The following is a 20,006-nucleotide window of genomic DNA, read 5'->3' as shown; positions in this document are numbered from 1 at the left end:
AACCAAGCAGTTGTAATTATTACTGGTGATTGGAATGAGAAAGTTGGAAACAAAGAAGGATCCGTAGTTGGAAACTATGACCTTAGTGAGAGACCATACATTGGTTCATATGCAAATTCAAGTTGAAGCTGAAGAAGATTAACTCTAGGTCCATGAATATGACCTAGAGGATGGCCCACTTGCATTTAGAGACCATCTCAGGAACAGATTTGATGCATTGAAAACCAATGACCAGAGCCAAACAAGTTACAGAATGACATCAATGATATATGAAGAAAAGAAAAGGTCATTATTGAGACAGCAAAAGAAACAGAAGACCAAAAATGGATGTAAAAGAAAAACAGAAGATTTCAAAGGGCTACTCAAGAAGACAAAGTATTATAATGAAATGTGTCAAAGTCTCGAGGGAAGAACCTACAGAACAACCAAAGGGAAGGACGTGTTCCCTATTTCTCAAGATGAAAGAACTGAAGGGAAAATTCAAACTCTGAGTTGTACTATTGAAGGATCCAGTGAACCAAATATTGACTGACACAGGAAACACCAAATGAAAATGGAAGGAATACACAGAGCCTCTGTACCTGGAACAATTGACCAATCTTCAACCATTTCAGGAGGTAGCGTATGATCAAGGATTGTAGATATTGACAGAAGTCCACGCTGTACTGAAGCTCCAGGAATTGATTGGACACCAACTAAGATGTCTCAACAAATGGATGCAATGCTGGACTGTTCACTGGTCTATGCTAAAAAATTTGGAAGACAGCTGACCAACTGACTAGTTGTTCCAAAGAGAGGTGACCCAATGGAACCATCGAACAGTATCATTAATATGACATGCAAGTAAAATTTTGCTGAAGAGAATTTTAAAACAGTTGAAAGCAGAGTTCCACTGACTACGCAAATCATCTGACTGTGTGAATTATGACAAATTATGGATGACATTATGAAGAATAGGAATTCCAGAACACTTCATTGTACTCATGAGGACCCTACACAGTAGTCATTTGAACAGAATAGTGTATGGTTTAAAATCAGAAAACTTATGTGTCAGTGTTGTATCCTTTCTCCATCCTTATTCAATCTGCATGCTGGGCAAATGTTCTGTGAAGCTTCACTATATGAAGAAATAGGGCATCAAGAGTGGAGGAAGACGCATTAAGAACTTGCATTATGCAGATGACACAGGGAAGAGGACTTGAAGCACTTATTGATGAAGAGCAAAGACTGCAGCTTCCAGAATGGACTGCACCTCAATATAAAGAAATCAAAAATCCTTACAATTAGGTCAATAAACAGTATCATGATAAACAAAGACTGAAGTTGTTAAGAATTTCATTATACTTAGGTTCACAACCAATGCCGATGGTAGCAGCAGCCAAGCAAGGAAACGGCACAATACACTTGGCAAATTTTCTGCAAAAGATCTCTTTAAAGTATTTAAAAAAGCAAAGATGTCACTTTGAGGACTAGGGAGTACTTTGACCCACACCTTGATGCTATTAGACTAAAAAGACCAGCCACAGCATAGAGATGCTATTTCTAACACATATAGTCAATAAAACATTATAGGTATGTAGAATATATAAAGAAGTTCTATAAAGATAAGAGAAAAACTCAATAGAAAAATGAGCAAACTATTGAATAGGCAATCTATAAAAGAACACATTCTAACAGTTAGACGAACGCCTGAGCAACATCTTTAGTAATGAAGGAAATACAAATTAAAGCATATTGAGATACCATTACCAGGTGAGTTGAGATGCAAAGAAAGACAATTCCAAATTAAGTGTGAGGCTGAAGAGCACCGGGGTCTGCTGGTGGGAGTGTAAACGGATAGATGCACTTAGGAAAATGATTTGGCAGTACCTTGTAGAGTTGAGGAGTCTCTAGATGGTGCAGATGGTTAACAGGCTCAAAGGTTAACCAAAAGGTTGATGGTGCAAGGATACCAAGAGCTGCTTCAGTAGAAAGGTCTGGAGTCCTACTTCTGAAATATCAGATATTGAAAACTCCATGGAGTATAACCTAAGTCTATTTTGATACAGATGGATTCACCAGTAGCTACTCTCCGTTTGATAGCACTTAGTTTGGCTCAAGCTCATCAGCTGCTCCTTGGAAACCCTATCCAGGATCCCTATGGGTTGGAACCGACTCAATGGCACCTAACAACAACAACAACAACAACAAACAAGTTCAGTTTGCTGGGCTTTTGTAAAGTTAAGTGAGCACATACCCTTCAACCCAGCAATTCTACTTCTGAGCAAGGGTCTTAAATGGAGACAGGTATAAGGATTTCTACTGGAGCACTGTTTGTAATACCAAAAGAACTATGTTGTTGTTAAGTGTTGTTGAGTCAGTTCTGACTCATAGTGACCCGGTATAGGGTTTCTGGGATTGTGGTTACCTTTTAAGGAAGATGAATCAGGTATCACAAAACAAAAATACGTATTAAAAAGAGAATAGCTTAAGAAAACTGAATGGACGATTAACCCTACAAAGAATGATGGGAATTACTAAGGAAAAGCAGGTAGCACGTGGTTTTTAAAAATGGCATATAAAAATATTGTTTAACCAGGTGCCAAATTCTACCTAGGAGAGGGAAGTCATGTAGGTTCATTTAACTAATAAGTTTACAGTTCTTCCCAACATTACTCGCAAATCCATTCTAACTCCACAGTCTCAGGTACAAAATAAAGGTGAGGTCTGACCCAAACTGAGATCTTTCAATCACCAAACATGTATGCCAAAATTGGGCAGTGAAAAAGGAAGACTGAAGAAGAACTGATGCACTGGAATTGTGCGGGTGAAGAATATTATATATACCACGGCCTCTGTGATAGTTAGGGTTCTGTGTCAACTTGATTGAGGTAGGGTTCCTGGTGGTTTGGCAGTTGATAGTTAACTCTATGATGATTGGCTATGAGCAGTCAATCGACTGAAAGGAGGTTTCCTTGAGGGTGTGGCCTGCTCCCAATATAATGAACATGCAGCCAAGACTTGCTCTTTCTCACTAGATCAGGATCTTGCATCTGGATTGTCCTCCAAACTCTGGTTCATTGAACCTGAGCCAGTGGCCTTCTCAATTGTATATTTGCCTGCTGGGCCTGCCTGGCGAGTGCTCCTGGAAAATCAGATGCCCACTGCAGGGCTCTGCATGCCTGCTCCTGTCTCTCTAGCTCCTATGCTTTTGTGCTGCCAATTCTGCAGTGCACACCCCCAGGCCTTGGTCGCCCATCACCCTGCTGCCGCACTTACTCCAGTGCTGCATTCCTGCTCTGTGCCTGGACTTGGGATTCTGCCTTCCAGGCCCGCCTGCCAACAATTGTGAGCTATTTCCTTGATGTAAACATCTCTTTATATATATATATAGTGGACTGGTAGAGAACCCAGCCTAAGATAGACTGCTAGTGTTACAAACAAATCTGTTCTTGCAGAAGTACCAGCAGAATGTTCATTAGAAGCAAACTGGCTAGACTTTGACTCACTATGGACAATTTATCAGGAGGGTTCAATCCCCGGAGGACATTATGATTGGTAAATTTGAGGATCAGCAAAAAAGAGGACGGCCTTCAATGAGTTGGATTGATACCATGGCTTCAACAAACCTTCTATTGTGAGGGTTGAGCAATGTTTCCCTCTGTTGTGTGTACAGCCACTATGAGCTGGAGAAGATTTGGTGACAGCTGGTGTGGCGCTGTGGATTAATGTGCTGAACTGCAAGGTTGGGTTGGAATAGTCACTCCTCAGAAACCCTATACAGGGTCGCTATGAGTTGAAACCAACTCAAAGGTACTTAACAACAACAAGAAGAGAGATTCCTTCCAGCCCGAGAATTCTGCACTCGCATGGATGTACAGTTGCAAAGGTCAAGCAGATCCAGGGGTCTCCAATGCCTGCTCTGGGACACATATGGGTCTATCAATTCCAAGATCTCTGGCTTAGGTTCTCTTATACCGTTGAGATGAGCATGATTTCCTCTTTGCATTGGCTCACACAGAATACTACGAATGATCTAAAAGTCGGCTTTACCAGGAATCGCTTTGCATTTGACAGAGTCCAGAATGACCAGGAATTCAGAGGGTTTTTGATGCAACAGAAAAAAGACTCACCCAGGCTTTCAAAGGCTCAAACTTGGCATTACAGATTTGAAATATGAGAAGCAACTCTAACATGTTGATCAAATTTCACACAGGAAGATCTCTGGTCATTGTGTCGATTTCTAGACTGTAAGTGTCAAGAGCAAGAGACTATGTTTTTTGAAACTGGGCACCAGACGGGAACTCAAGGGCATGCTCTGCCCACCTGGTTTTCATTTTTCTGGTACCCATCTCTCCCTACAAGGCATAATCTAATACTGTATCTTATCATTATTTTTAAAGACAACAAACGATTCTAGATGACAAAGGTCGGTAGATAACTGGTCCTAAAAAACAAAACAAAGACAATGCCACACATACATACACAAAATCAATGGCAGAAGTCTCTCTCAAATTATATAATCAGACTATATATCCTATTTTCATATGGGAGGTTGCTGACTTTCTAAACTCTTGTTAAAACACCTTCTTAAGAGCAAAGACATGGAGACAGTGGAACCATAGATGGGTTTTCCTGATGACTCTTATTTTGACATGATCATCAAAATGAGCTTTTTGTATGAAAATTACAGTATTCATTCCTGACTTGCCTCAGGGCCCATGGGAATTCCTAGTGTCAATGAGATTCCTGGAGTTCCACATAAGATTAAACCATTTTACTATGTGCCAGATGATTAGATGGAACTTTATTATCACTTGAAAATATGTTGTGGGGTAGACTTCTACTCCAGACAACAGGCCATCAATCTTCCAAAATATATGGCTTCACCACAAATTTACACAAAAATGAATGGTGCAAAAGATAAAGGCTTCTAACTGAATGGCTGGGTTTGAGTCTGCCTACAGCAAGGATGAGGACCATCCGGTCTGTCCAGGGGCCCTAGAAACCATTTGGTCTAGCCCTGCCAAGGCAGTTGCAATTCCAGCCATCACATTGTTGTTGTTGTTGTTGTTAAATGCAGTTGCGTTGGTTCTGACCCACAGTGACCCTGAATAGGGTTTCTGAGGTGCAGCTAGCTGGTGAGCTTGAATCACCAACCTTTTGGTTTAAACCAACTTTGTAGTCCAGTGCATTAACCCACAGTATACACCAGGACTTTGGCCATCACAGTTGTTGTTGTTAAGTGCTGTTGAGTCGATTCTGACCCATAGCGACCCTGTGTAGGGTTTCCAAGGAGCAGCTGGTGAGCTTGAACCACCGACCTTACAGTTCAAAGGACATCGCAGTCTGATGGATTAGCCCACAGTGCCACACCAGGGCTCCAGGCATCACATTGTTGTTGTTAAGTACCGTGGAGTCAGTTCAGACTCATAGTGACCCTGCACAGGGTTTCCGAGGCTGTAAATCTTTACGGGAGCAGAAAGCCTCATCGTTCTCCTGCAGAATGGCTGGTAGTTTCGAACTGACAACCTTAAGGTTAGCAGCCTGATTTGTAATCATTACACTACCAGAGCTCCTGAGCCATCACATTGTTGTTGTTGCTGTGGTTGGTTCCCAGTCATAGCACCCTGCATGGGGTTTCCGAGGCTGCAAATCTTTACGGGAGCAGAAAGCCTCATTTTTCTCCTGCGGAACCACTGACCTTGTGGTTCACAGCCCGATTCGTAACCACTACGCTACCAGAGGTCCCTCATATTAGGGGTAAGTAAATTAAATGTTTGACCAAATATAGCGGGCTAACTTTTATGCAATATTTGTCCTTTTGTGACTAATTTCACTCAGCATAATGTCCTCAAGGTTCATCCATGTTATGCTGTGGCTTGTAGCTTCCTTTTATTCTTCAAGGTAGCATAATATTCTATTGTGTGTATGTACCACAGTTTGTTTATCCATTCTTCCATTGATGGGCAGGTACTTAGGCTGTCTCCATCTTTATGCTATTGTGAAGAGTGAGCAGGCTAATTTTTGATAATTTTGTAAGGTCCATGTATGATGCTATAAATTTTGGCAGAAAAAAAGGTTCCCCAGACTGCAAAGCCGTTTGAACTGCAAGGTTGGTGGTTCAAGCTCACCAGCTGCTCCTTGGAAACCCTATACAGGGTTGCTATGGGTCGGAACCGACTCAACGGCATTTCACAACGAAAAACCCTGATCTAGAGGTTCCTCAGAAGAAAGGCCTGACACTGAAAACCTTATTTATGGAACACAGTGCTACTCTGACACATATGGGGGCATCATGAGCTAGTGTTGCTTTAATGGCAACTGGTTGGACGTAGTGTTAAGAAGCTCAGTCTAAGTGTTTCCCTAAGGCGTGGGAGTTATAGCTCACATGGTGAGCAAGATGACTAAGAAAGATTCATGGAGAACAGGCTAGATGAATGTACCATTACCAGGTAACACTTACTCTGCGCCAGGTATGTACTGTGTGTCAATACGAACCATCTAGGAAGCAGGTACTGTTTGCCTCATGAGAGACCCAGGTGTTCCTGCCCAAGACACACAGCTTCAGGACACAAAGGAAACCTGGCTCCTGGGAGCCTGTGTGTAATCCCCGGCGCTTGATGCCACATGAGTCCCTGAGTGGTGTAAGCGGTACCACGCCTGGCTGCTAACTGAAAAGCTGGGCCATCCAGAGGTGCCTCCTAAGAAAGGCCTGAGCATCTACTTCTGGGAAATCAGCCACTGCCAGCCCTGGGGAGCAGTTTTACTCAGACACTCGTGGGGTCGCTGTAAGTTGGAATCGACTGGTTACCCCATGAGCACCCACTCCCACCTGAAGTGTCCAGGATGGGTCAAAAAGAGCCGTAAAGTACTGAGCATCTGGTTGGGATACTGAAAAAGTGTTGGAAATAAAACAGGTGAGGGTTAAAACAAAACAAAACAAAATATAAACCTACAGAATTGAAAGAAAGGTGGCCCAGATCCAGGAGAGCTCCTATGATACCCAATCTGAGAGTCATATCAAAACTACATAAATGTGAGAACCCTGAGGTTCCTTTTCCCCAAGATGGCCAGACACAGTTCCTCTAGGGATAAAATTCCTTTGTTTCATTCCCTGAAATCTTTGCTACACATTTCCCTGGGAAAGTAGCAGAAGACAGGCATAAAACTTTGAGACATGTGAGCTGTGATTTGGAGGATAATGCGTCTGTATGGCCAGGCAAATTTAAAAATAACCAGGTCTCCACATTTAATGCTGGGCCAATCTCTGATGTTATTGAGTAAAAAGTCAACATCGTCAAGTCAATTACACTATTGACAGATACTCTTACAAGGAGATTTCACATCATAATTATATGCAAAGGAAGCCAGCAAATACTCGCTGTGTAATGATCAGCTAATGAAAGTAACACTTCATCTATGTCAATAACCGGTTCACAGTTAAGGCAAACAAACATGACCTTTGCCACTCAGTGGAGGGGAAAAAAAAAAAATCCCTGAAAGACAAATATTTTCACTTAAGGAGAAATTACTTGACTCAAGGCAGAAAACCTGTCATACAGAGGGAATAGGAAACTGGTCTTTAGTGGGTGCTAATGACTCTCCCAGCCCTGCCTGAGCCCCAGGGAGGAACTGACTAGGGCGGCAGCTCCTATAAACATTGGCCACAGGAACCCTGGGTCTAGCAGTTCCTGCAAACTGCAATCGGGGTGTTCCAGTCTCGGTTGGATTATTTTTATGTTCAACCTCCACTGACAGACACATGGTCAAACTACAAATAATAGCAACATTGAACGTGACGGAGGCAAAGCAAGGTTTTTACTTCCAAACGCCGCTTAATGGGTTTTTACCAGACACAGATCCTACAAATACTTATGTAGCTATGTTTATGGTACTTTAATTCTGAAAACATCTGAGAACCTAGTATTTGCTGGGCACTTGGGGCACAAAGAGGCCAAGAGATTAAAAGCAAGGATCCCGAATTTAAGAGCGCTTACTACCCCTCCTCCTAATTTCATTTCCAATAGGGGTGGCAGATGCAGACTTGGTACTTGGACAATTTACTGAGAAGGCACAATAGCATTCTTTATTGCTTATTTCTATCGATGTAAATGGTAACGTGTCTAGTTCCTGCAGACGCAGTTGTAGGTTTTACTGAAAGGCTTCTGCTCAGAATTCCTCCAGTGGTCACATGGTCACTCTTATTAGACTCTGCATGCTTTTATCATGAACAGACAATAAACAAGCGGTGTCATTATGAATCTAGTGTCTCTCAGCCCTAAACCCATCCTTCCAGACTGCTTTACATGCCATTTGTCACAGTTCTGCTTTGCTACGTATGCTGGGGGATGAAGCACTGGGCCCCAAGGTTGGCTTGAACCACAAGGCTAGTGATTCAAACTCACTAGCCGCTCCTTGGAAACCCCTCTATAGGGTCGCTATCAGTCAGAACTGACTCCATGGCACTTAACAACAATAATCTGGCTCCATGTTAGGTTGGTCAACATGGGGAGCCATAGAGACAGTGTATGGCCAACAGGGGACGCCACAGGGACTATCAAGTGTGGAGGAAGCCGAGATATGTTCTTTTTCTGATGTGTTTCCTGTTCCTGGGTCACCAGAGTAGCAGGAGTGTCTACCTGTAGCAGTTGCTTAACCCAGTTTTCCCAAGACTTGCAAAACTGACTTCTTTATATTTTCCGAGGTACCACCGGCAACAAGAGCCCCTCCTCACAGGTCTGGAGAGCAGCCCCACAGGTCCCTCCTCTGAACTCAAGCAAGACTCTAGAACCCATCTGTGTGCCGCAGAGGTCTCAGTCCCTGGGGCACAAATCCAATCTCGCCCCTTTGTTTCCTAGAGGCGATAGCTGCTTCCTGTGACTGCTACCTGCGTGTCACCTTGAAGGCCTGGTGTGATGTGGCGCTGTGGGACCAGGCACTGTACCCCCACTCCTTGAAAACTCTATACAGGGTGGCTGTGAGTGGTAACCGACTCAAGAACACTTTAACAATAACAATGACAACTGCAGTTCATAAATTGTTACATTAAATTCTCTGTTCTAACACTTGGTGTGGTTTCTGTCTCCTAACTGAATCTGACTAATGCTCTGGAAACCGTTATGTGGTCTTTTACTTTGGAGGTAACCAAACTGAGGTGCTTACAGGATGAGATGAAAGGAAAATTTTTAACAGAAACAAGACTTCACTGCTCTGCTAAATTGCTCTGCTATCTTCTAATCAAAACAGAAAATACATCAATATTGCAAACAGTGGTGGTGGAGTGCTGTGGAGTCAGTTCTGACTCATAGTGACCCTGTACAGGGTTTCCAGGCTATAAATCTTTACAGGAGTAGAAACCTCATCTTTCTCTTGTGGAACTGCTGGTAGTTTCGAACTGCTGATCATGAGGTTAGCAGCCCGACTCGTAACCACTATGCTACCTGAGCTCCCCTTAGTATTGCAAATAAAGGCTCTAAACCCATTGCTGGTGAGTCGATTCTGAGTCATAGGGATCCTACAGGCAAGACTAGAACTGCCCCCTTGGGGTTTCCAAAGCTTGAGGAGTCCTGGTGTGGTGCTGTGGGTTAATGCGCTGGACTGCAAAGTTGGTTTGAACTGCAAGGTCGGTGGTTCAAGCTCACCAGCTCCTCCTCGGAAACCCTATACAGGGTCACTGTGGGTCGGAAATGACTTGACGGCACTTAACAACAACAATCTTCAAGGAAGCTGACTGTTGCATCTTTCTCCCATGGAATGGTTACTGGATTTGAACCGCAAACCAATGCATTAGCAGCCAAGTGCTTTATCCACTACACAACCTGGGCTCCTCTGACGTCTCTGTTGTTAAGTTGTTGTTAAGTGCCTTCGAGTTGGTTCCGACCCATAGCGACCCTGTACAGGGTTTCCGAGGGTGTAAATCCTTACGGGAGTAGAAAGCCTCATCTTTCTCCCGCGGAGCGGCTGGTAGTTTCGAACTGCTGACCTTATTGTTCGCAGCCCGATTCGTAACCACTACGCTACCAGAGCGTCTCTGTTAGGTGCTGTCAAATCCATCCCTGTGTCATCCTCACAACTGTTACATTTGAGTCCAACGCTGTAGGCACTTGTCAGTCATTTCATTGCACAACAGACAAAACATTGCCCAGCCTTGCACCATCTTTGTGATTGTTGTTAAGTTTGAGCCTGTTGTTGTAACCACTTGTGGGGTATTCTTCCTTTTTTTTTTTTTTTTTTTTGCTTACCCTTCACTTTACCAAGCATGAAGCTTTTCCCAGGCACAGGGCCCTCCTGATAACATATATGTGAGATAAAGTCTGGCCATTCTCACTTCCAAGAAGCATTCTGACTGTACTTCTTCCAACACATATTTGTTTGTTCTTCTGGCCAGCCATGGTACTTTCAATATTCTTTTCCAACATCCTAATTCAAATGCATTGATTCTTCTCCAGTCTTCCTTATTCACTGCCCAGCTTTCGCATGCATATGAGGCCACTGAAAAGATCATGGCTTGGGTCAGATGCACTTTAGCCCTCAAAGTGACATCTTTGCTGTTTAACACTTTAAAGACGTCTTGTGAAGAAGAATTGCTCAGTGCAATGTGGCATTTGATTTCTTGACTGCTGCTTCCATGAACACTGACTTTTGAATCTAAGTAAATTGAAATCCTTGACAACTTCAATCTTTTTTCCATTGACCATGACGTTGTTTATTGGTCCAGTTGTGAGGCTGCCTTTAGAGGTTACTTACTGTTGTGGTAAGGTGCTGCTGAGTCAGTTCTGACTGTGCACAACAGAACAAAACACTGGTTCTGCGCCATCTTATTGTTTAGGCCCAAAGCTGCTGCCACTGTGTCTAATCGATCTCGTTGGGGGTACTACCAAACCAAATTGTGTTAATGATGTCATGAGGCTAACAAAGTCATCAGGGCAGCTCTTGCTCAGGCCAACTTGGTCTCGAGTTTCTCTGTCTCCTCTGCCTAGACCTTCTGTGTCCTTCTTTAAGGGATGGCTAAAACCAGACTGAAAGCTATGTTTGAAAGCACTAAAAGAATGATCAATAGGACACAACAGAAACCTATACACTTAAAATCTTCTAATGAAAAATAGATTGCTCAACTCCATGCCAAAGCAGTATCAAATTCTTCATAAGCATAAAGGTAAACTAAGAGGCGAGGTCGGAAGGATTTTAAGACAAGAATGAAAAGCACAATGTGTTCCTTTCACAATGTCAAGGAAAAACACTGCTATTTTAGCTTCACAAAACAGATTCACCATTTATGACCACAAGAAGAACTGTGGCTTTAATGAACCAAGAGAAATACTGAAGAAGTACAAGAAAAGGACCCGTTCCCATATGTTTCTCCACTGTCAAGTTAGTAGAAAGGATGAGTGGTTTTATAACTCATGCACTCTTCCTAGCTCCTCTCAACCTCCCTCCTAATCCACCACCTGTCTGCCACAGCTTGCTGTACTGTGCTGGTTGGCACGTTGTCATGCTACTGAAAGCTATGCCATCAGTCTTTCAAATCTCGGCGGCAGGATCAACTATGGTGGATAGGTTTCAGCAGAGCTTCCACACTCAGACAGACTGAGAAGACAGATCTGATCACCTATTTCTAAAATTAGCTGAAGAAAAACCTTATGGTATCAGGTATCCGTGGTATCCGGAAGGATGACCTGTAGAGGAGAACATCATCATTTGGGGTGAAGTAGAAGGTCAGAGAGCAGGAGGGAGACCCTTGGAAAGATGGACTGTCACCATTGTCACAACAATGAACCTCAACATTCTGACTCCTGTGAAGATGACGCAGGAATGGGGCAATGTTTCACTCTGTTGTACATAAGGTTACCAGGAGTCAAAAGTGACTTGATCAAGACAGTTATCTATCCATTCATTCACCTGTCCATCCTTATGGTCCAAGATCTAACCTGAAATCAAGAGACTTCCACTCTGGCTTTCAAAAGTTTCCTAATAGAGGATATTAGTCTCGCTCACATGATCCAAGAGTAAATAGACAAAGGTTTACAAAACAGACTAAATGCTTTAGAGAAAGGAAGATCGCTTAAGGGAAATAAGACCCAATATATCCAGATTACACTCCCAACTAAGGTTATTCATGGTATAAGTAGATTTGTGTTTTATCTTTCAGTAATCCAGAACTTGATTGGAACTTAAGCCAACAGCATTTTAGGAGGTTGTGGAACAATATACACTTGTCTGTGGATATTCATCAGCTATATGCTCAAATTTATGATATAAGTAATTCTCAAAGTGAGCACTGAGTGGCTACTAATTTGCTACCCCTGCTAGAGAGTAAGATCCCCTAAGAACTTGACTGAACCTCAGCATAGTGATCCTGCTTGGTCACCTTAGAGCAGGTGGTGGGCCGGCAACGTCTGGCGTATGGGGTCCCCAGCCGATCTCCTCCCTCCCTGCCTTCCTCGGATGGTGGCTGTTTATGCTGGACGTGTGGCCAGAGACGGGTAAGGATCACGTGGAACCTCGGCAACTTAAGACAGAGCCATTGCCATGCTGCAATGAGTCTCAATGACTGGTAAGACTGAGGAATTCGCACTGACCGCCTAAGACAGGCAGCGTCCCTTAAACAAACAATAAATAAGGAGGAATCTGATGCAGACCGTGCAGACCCGGTCAGGAGGTCAAGCCCCTGTGGGCCCAAGCGTTGTTGACCGTCCAAACCATAGGCTCTGAGGATCAGATTTTAGCTACCTAGTAGACATAGCAAACTGTCCCTCATCTGATTATTCAGTAATGCTTGTTAGTAATCTCATACATGAGCCCTGGATATCCACAGACAAATGTAAAAACCTTCCCTAAAAGCCGAGACTGTAAATTCCAAAAAGGCAAGTCCTCCCCCATCCAAAAAAAAAAAAAAAAGCTAAAGAGGATAGAGAGAAACACTGTTAACTGATGATATATGGAGGGGATAATAATCAATGTAATGAAACAAGCTATATGAATGGTTGAATGTGAAGCTGATGATGTGCCCTGTAAACTTTCACTCAATGCAAAATAAAAACATTTAATTAAAAAAAAAAAAAAAAGTTTCCTAATAGAGGAGTTCCACATAGCTGGGGAAATTCCATGCATCAGATTTACACAAGAAATTTCAACTTTGCATCTCCCTTGGGCACCAGCTAAGTACTTTCTGGATTGATTTCAGTTGGGACATGAGACACTGCAAAAGTCCTATGGCCTTCAGGTGTGAATGTGATCCATCATCACCAAGATGTTGCTATTAAGAGATACAACACAGCTCAGTCTGACAACTCTTTTCTAAGTGAGCAGCAAGAGCCCAGCATGGTGTGACATGCAAGGAGGCCCTGTGCTTAGTGAGATCTCCATGGAGGGACACCCAGAAGTTACAATGACATAGGGGCAACTCATCCAAGAGCCACACCAAGCATGGTGGTTATGGGTTCACAGGAAAGCATGATTTGTCTGATGCGAGCATGGAGGGTTCATTCAGAAAGAATCATCTTTGTGACGAAGGATATGCGGTCTGGAATCCACACAGAGGAAATGGTATGAAGAAGCTGGGCAGATACGAGGCTTATTTGGGACCCAGATACCTGGTTCACGTAGAAAAGCGGTATGAGAGGTCAGGGATGCGGTAGGTGCTGAACTATCGTATAGTACGTGCGTCCACGATGTGGAGAGGCATGTTTGAGGAAATCAGTCTAGCAAAGACTGATAGGTGGTCAAGAGTGGGCCGAGAAGCAGCTGCCCCTAGTGCATGCAAGGGTTCTAAGCTGGTGATGGACCCTAAACCAGGATGGTGGTGGGGTGAGAAGCATGAATAGAAGACATTTATCCAAGGAAGAGCTCCTAAGCCTAGGCAATTGATGTGCTGTTCTCAGAAACTGGGGAATGATGCTACCACTTATTTTATCAAAACAGTTTCCACAGATAAATTTTGCATTTGATTTTTCACTGCAATTCCTCCTGAGAGACAGAGTTGTTTTACAGCTGAGGGAACTGGGAGCCCCACGAGGTCTGAAATCAGTTCAAAGTCCCATGACAGCTAAGTTAACAGACCATCCATAATTGCTCTTTCCATCTGCTTTCTTAGTATAATGACTTCATTTAACTGGTCTCTATTTCCTCATCTTCTAAGAAACCAGGATAATTTGATGGTTCAAGGAGAAATTGGCATTTTTTAAACTGGAGTCTCTGGGAGTTACTAGAACATTTTTGAAATGTCCAAACCAGGTTTACTTGGCTTAATGAGGTAGAGTGACTTCAAGGGATACAGGGACCCCTCCCCAACTCTTTACCCCTTACCTCATGGTTGCCGTCATTCCAATGGGAGTGATTGGCAACGGCCGAACACCAGGAAACATCCCTCGACTCAGAACTCGTGCTCCATTCTGGATCACTCCCGGAGGAACTGAAGAAACAAAAAGGGAAAAAAACATCATGGATAAATTCAACTGTGGAGGCTTCACTTCAACGTCAGATATTTTGGATATTTTAGAGAGAGAAAGAGAGAAAGACAGGGAGGGAGAGGGAGAAGAACAGACAGACAAGTTTTGGTGAAAGGGGGATAGAAAAACACATACAGTGCAGGAAGAAAGCAGACAGTAAACAGAGACAGACAGACACGAGACAGAGGATGACCCAGAGAACAGAAACCTACTTCGTGAGATTTGGCCAGCAAAGTCAGACCAAGCGCGGAAAACCAGATTCTTGATGCAGAGGTAAAGAGAAGGTAAGAGTGAAAAAGTGGGTTTCCAAAATTATTTTCTGGCATTTATTGAAAATACACTTGTACTTTCAGTCAAATCCTGACGAGAGCTTAAGAATTTTGACACAATTCAATAGGCGGCCAAACATAAGCACTTCTTCATGTGTCTTTCACCATAATAAACAGAGAATTGGCTGAAATAGATGAGAAATGTCCACCCATTTCCTCTCAAGGCTTCATTCTGGATAAAAGACCAGCAGCTCTGAGGCAGGAGATTCACCAGGTATTTTAAAAACATAAAATTTATTATCATGTGGTGCTATGATAAACTATCACAATTTCTTACTTAGATGTAAATGTATATTGCTTGACTTCTTTGACCTAATTTCAAGACTTACTCTATAAGACAGTATGGTATTTGCAATGAGGAACGACATATAAACCAACCAGGGAACAGAATAGAATCAAGACATAGCTCTGTACATATGTGGCTAACTCTACCTGCTGTGGGTTAATGCCAAAGTCAGTTTGAACTGCAAGGTTGGTGGTTCAAGCTCACCAGCCGCTCCTCAGAAACCCCGTACAGGGTTGCTATGGATTGGAACCGACTTGATGGCACTTAACAACAAAAACAACAACAAGGTCCTATATGGACTTCTGGTGTGGGGCTGTAGGATCAACACTGGACTTTGAGTCACAAGGTCAGCAATTCAAACTCACCAGCTGCTTCTCGGAAACCCTATATAGTGTTGCTATGAGTCGGAACCAACTCTATGGCACTTAACAACAACAGTAATAAGGTGGCTATGAGTCAGAATTGCCTTGACAGCACTTAACAACAGCAAAAATACAATGCCAAGGGGAACAGGAACGTTGGAACAACTGGATCCTCGTTTTGAACAAAAGCAGCTTTAATCCCTACCTCACACCATATACAAAAATAAACTCAAAATGGATTATTGACTTTAAAATTAGACAGAAATGTCTTAAGTTGTAGAATAAAATTCAGGAGAAAAGTATGAATATTTTTCAAGGATACACATATGCAAAAGATCAGCAGAATTTTTTGGAGTCTGTAGGTGGGTACTTCAGCCTATATGCAAGTTGCCTGAAAATATTGGCTTTGTGTTTGTCTGTCTGTTGGAGGGACTGTGGGAGAGAGTTTCTTTGATGTAAGGGTACTCTTCTTGCAAATGTCAGATTGCCACAGGGTTCAGGGTCTCTTCAGATGATCCTACTTAATATATGCCTTGGTGATTTCATGTAGAGCACAGCAAATGAATAATGCAATGGACCATACTGATAAATAACCTTAATCTATAGACTCTATACCACAGTTAAAATTCTTTCCAGTAAAAACATTACAGTCTCCTATATAGAATCATGCTAATGAACTAAAACACCTACCAAACCCTTGCCTAGGTACCACGTGATGGGAACACAGTGTTGACCCCAGCTTTGCAGTTAAGTGAGACAGACAGAGAAAGAAAGAGGCAGTGGAAATATACTACAGTGAGGACAGAGCCACCTAACCCAAACTCAGAGATATCTGGGAAGACACCCTGTAGAAAGTTCCATGTAAGTAGGGATCTGAAGGTAGAGGAAATGGCTCATACAAAGGCCATGAAGTGATTAAAAGTACATTGTACAGGAAGAATTAAAAAGTGATACTTCCAGAGTGTATCGGGAATGAGAAGCATTTGGACTTTATCCTACGGACATTGGGAAGGCTATTAAAGGGTTCTGAGCAGAGAAGTGGTCCATAGGTACCATAGTGACTCTGAGCGAGACTCTGGGCTCAGATGGACCTGGGTCTATACCATCTCTGTCAATCCCTGAATGTGTCCCCCTGGGAAAGCTTTGCAAAACTCCCTATGCCTCCGTTTCTTTATGGGTAAGATGAGAATGCAAATAGTATTTACCTCCCAGGGCATGCGGAGGTTAAACTGAGATTTTCTAAATCTTAGAAACTGCATGTTAGTACCCATCATCATCATCATCATCAACAACATCCACAGAGGAACCTTGAGGTAGCTTGTGCTTATCTCAGATGAGCTGAATGGCCACAGGAGTCCCTGAGTGATGCAAATAGCTAATGAGCCTGGCTGTGAACAGAAAAGTTAGCAGTTTGAGCTCATCCAAAGGCACCTCACAAGGAAGACCTGGTAGAGCTACTTTTGAAAGTGCTATGTTCTGACACACATGGCTGAATGATGACTTTGTGGGGCGGGGTACCGGAAGACCACACGAATGAATGAGACTACAAAGCTGAGTGTGTCAGAACCTCTTCCTGGTGATAGTATTGCAGGAAGAACAGAGCCGACTCTAGTACTTCTGTTCCACGGAAGCAAACCAGTCATCACTCCTGGGCAAGAGATGCTGGACACACCTAAAATCTGAGGACAAATTGCACCCTGGAATGTGAAGAGAACAAATGGAAGTCACAGGCAAGTAGCCCTGAAGACAGTACGCAGAGTCATTAGCCCAAGTGCGGGAAGCCTGAGTAAGGAGAACCCAGTAGAACAGACACAAGACAGGAAGCCAGCACTCACTGAGCACCTACTGAAGGAATAACCAGGTTCCTTTGACATACTTTGCCTTACAGAATTCTCCATCAACCTTCCAGAGAAGTTCACCATGATGCATAAGAGTACAACTTATGGGCCTGACTCCCCCGGTTCAAATTCTTGCTCCACCTCCAGCTTTGTGACTTTTGAGCAAGTGCCATAGCCTCTTTGTGCCTGTTTTCTCACCTGCAAAGTAGGCATGCCTATAATTCATAGATCATTCTGAGGATTCAACTGTTGGTTGGTTATGTGCCGTGGAGTTGGTTCTGACTCACAGTGACCCTGTACAGGGTTTCCGAGGCTATAAATATTTATGGGAGCAGAAAGCTTCATCTTTCTCCCACAGAACAGCTGGTAGTTTCAAACTGCTGACCTTGTGGTTCGCAGCCCAATTCGTAACCACTACGCTACCAGAGGATTCAACTAGAGAAGCTAAATAAACTGTTTAGATCAGTGGCTGGTCCATTATATAAGATCACCATCCTCATCACCATCCTTCCACCATCCTACATGGCCTCTCAAGCATCTTCTTATTAATTATCTATAAAGGCACAAGGGCTAATGGGGTCAGGGCATGGGAAATTCTTTCAGCCCTAACTCTGCATTAACCCATTACAACATCTTTGTGATTAATGAACTGTATTCATTTCAAAGAGGCGCTCCTGGACAAAGCTAGCCTGCAGCATGAAAAGGCTTTGCCTGAGCTATTTCCTGAACCTCACAAGGCTGCTGGCACGGAAACTGGGCTCATCCCCTGAATCCTGGAACTTGTTCTCAAATGAACTACAGTTAGGCACTGCCTCTGCCAATCCTGGCATATCTCAGTCCTTATCCCTGGCAGGGGTCTTCATGTTGGGATGGTGGATGCGTTCAAATTCACTCACTGGCTGCCAGAAGCCAGCTGCGACACTTAACTCTTCCTCCATCTTTTCTCCTTTCTGTCCTCATCCGCAAGTGTCATAAACACAGCTTCTGAAAAACGCATCATAGCTTAGCTAAAATAGCTCGGAGAAAGGCATTCTGAGGTCGTATTCACGACTGTTCACATTATGGAAATGTGACCCTATTCCTCAGGCTCTCCCTACCAGCACACCTCTACTTTTTCTCTTTGATTTATTCTGTACTTTCCTCAAAGCAGAGCAAAACCCTTAAAGACCAACACCTTTACAACCAACCAACCAACCAACCAACCAAACCAACCAATTTATCTCACAGAAATTACACAGAGGATTCGGCCAGGTAAGTAAGCAACAGAAGAAAATACACATTCTCTCACAGAGAGCCGCATACCTCCAGCCTCATCCTTCTTGGTTAGATCAACTGACACACTAACCTTCTACAGGAGACAAAGACATGTCTGAGGCTCTCAAGTGGCTGAGATGAAGGAACACCATTATTAACCGTGGAGTCCTTAACACTTGCTCATCAGCCACTTTCTCTTAAGTTCTGGTGTGGCTCTAAATTTTCTTATTTTTATCAGAAAGGAAGCAACATGTACACATAGAAACATTAGGCCAAATCAAGCAACAGTACTCAATGGAGCATATTGCGATCTAAATATGAGAAATGCAATTGTGGGAGCTTGAAAATACAATCTATGGCACAAGAAAAGAGTTCCCCCTCTCTCTGTCGGCCCCCTAGCACTTCCTCATCCCAGCTTCCCAGCATGCCTCCCGAAGCTTAGCTTCCTTGATTTTCACAACTTCTAAAATTAACCTCTGAGCTCCTACTGCTGCCTTTGGAGGGGAGCCCTGGCTGCCTCTCACCGAGGCCATAAGCTGGACAGCAGGTGATTCTGATCATCCTCCCTTTTCCTGCTCACTGGAAGCATGCTGGGGAGGGGGTCTGGCATGCAAGGACACAGCCTCTTTCATGGTGGCCTTTCTTCTACCATCCCTCTTGTGTCTGATCCCAGTTCTAGGACGGGTGTAGAACTCCTCACATTCTGTTCCATTCTGTTGTTTGTTTATTATCTTGAGTTGATCTCTGGGAAAAGTCCAACCAGGGATTATATAAACCTTTGAAGATGAGTAATGGCGACTCTACTCCTCTTGATTTCATAACTGTCCCTCCACTGGGGTTAAAGATGACTCAGAGGGCTTGTCAAAGGGGAACTGCAAAGCAGGTGCTTTAGTAGACACTAGCATTTGGGAGTAGTACACTCAGCAACCCCCTCACCCCCTACCCCAGCATTTTTTGGGATGGGGGAGTTAAAGGCCTTGGTGGATGCACTTGCTAGAAGCATAACCCAGAGTTCAGAGAAAATGTGGCCGAATCCCCCTGGTGGCCATCTCTGGAAGCTGGGGCCTGGTGAGTGTATAGGACATGCTGGCATTCCTCCTACGATGCTTTCCATGTTGTAAACCGGCACATCTGGAAAAGACAGTCTCACACACATTGCTGGTGTTGCCAGTGCAATGGGATGTGGTCACCTGAGGTTGCCATGGGACATACACTGCTGCCTCATTCTAAGTCAAGCCCAGGGAGCCCAACTCAAGCAATCCGTGTGATCCTGGGTTTCCCCAGGGCAGCGTAGAACCTTCGAAAGATGAAAAGGCTGAAGGTGACTTGGTTCTCACCCACTTCGTGAAGGGCGTTTCCTTCCTGTTCGCCCACCCACAGATGGCCTTGCAGACACTAAGCCAGGGAAGGACTAGAGGAACAGATCTAAGTGGCAAGAGTCGGGCAACCTGAAGGGGAACGGCTCAGAAAGGTGATGGGAAACTACCAGCATTTCAAGCCATCCAGCC

At 43.6% G+C, this 20,006-nt stretch overlaps 1 protein-coding gene across 2 annotated transcripts in view; it reads right to left on the bottom strand.

The window, feature by feature from the left end:
* The window catches only part of FOXN3 (forkhead box N3), a 523,145-nt gene that overhangs the window by 12,184 nt on the left and 490,955 nt on the right, over positions 1–20,006 (bottom strand). For both annotated transcript variants that reach the window (XM_006839582.1, XM_006839583.1), the window contains one exon: positions 14,287–14,392. In XM_006839582.1, coding sequence (XP_006839645.1) covers positions 14,287–14,392 — 106 coding nt within the window. The remainder of the gene's footprint in view (positions 1–14,286; positions 14,393–20,006) is intronic.

Source organism: Chrysochloris asiatica, unplaced genomic scaffold (genome assembly GCF_000296735.1).
Source record: "Chrysochloris asiatica unplaced genomic scaffold, ChrAsi1.0 scaffold00025, whole genome shotgun sequence".
Classification (NCBI taxonomy): domain Eukaryota; kingdom Metazoa; phylum Chordata; class Mammalia; order Afrosoricida; family Chrysochloridae; genus Chrysochloris; species Chrysochloris asiatica.
The sequence above is the reverse complement of the archived record's forward strand: the minus strand, read 5'-3'. Positions and strand labels throughout refer to the sequence as shown.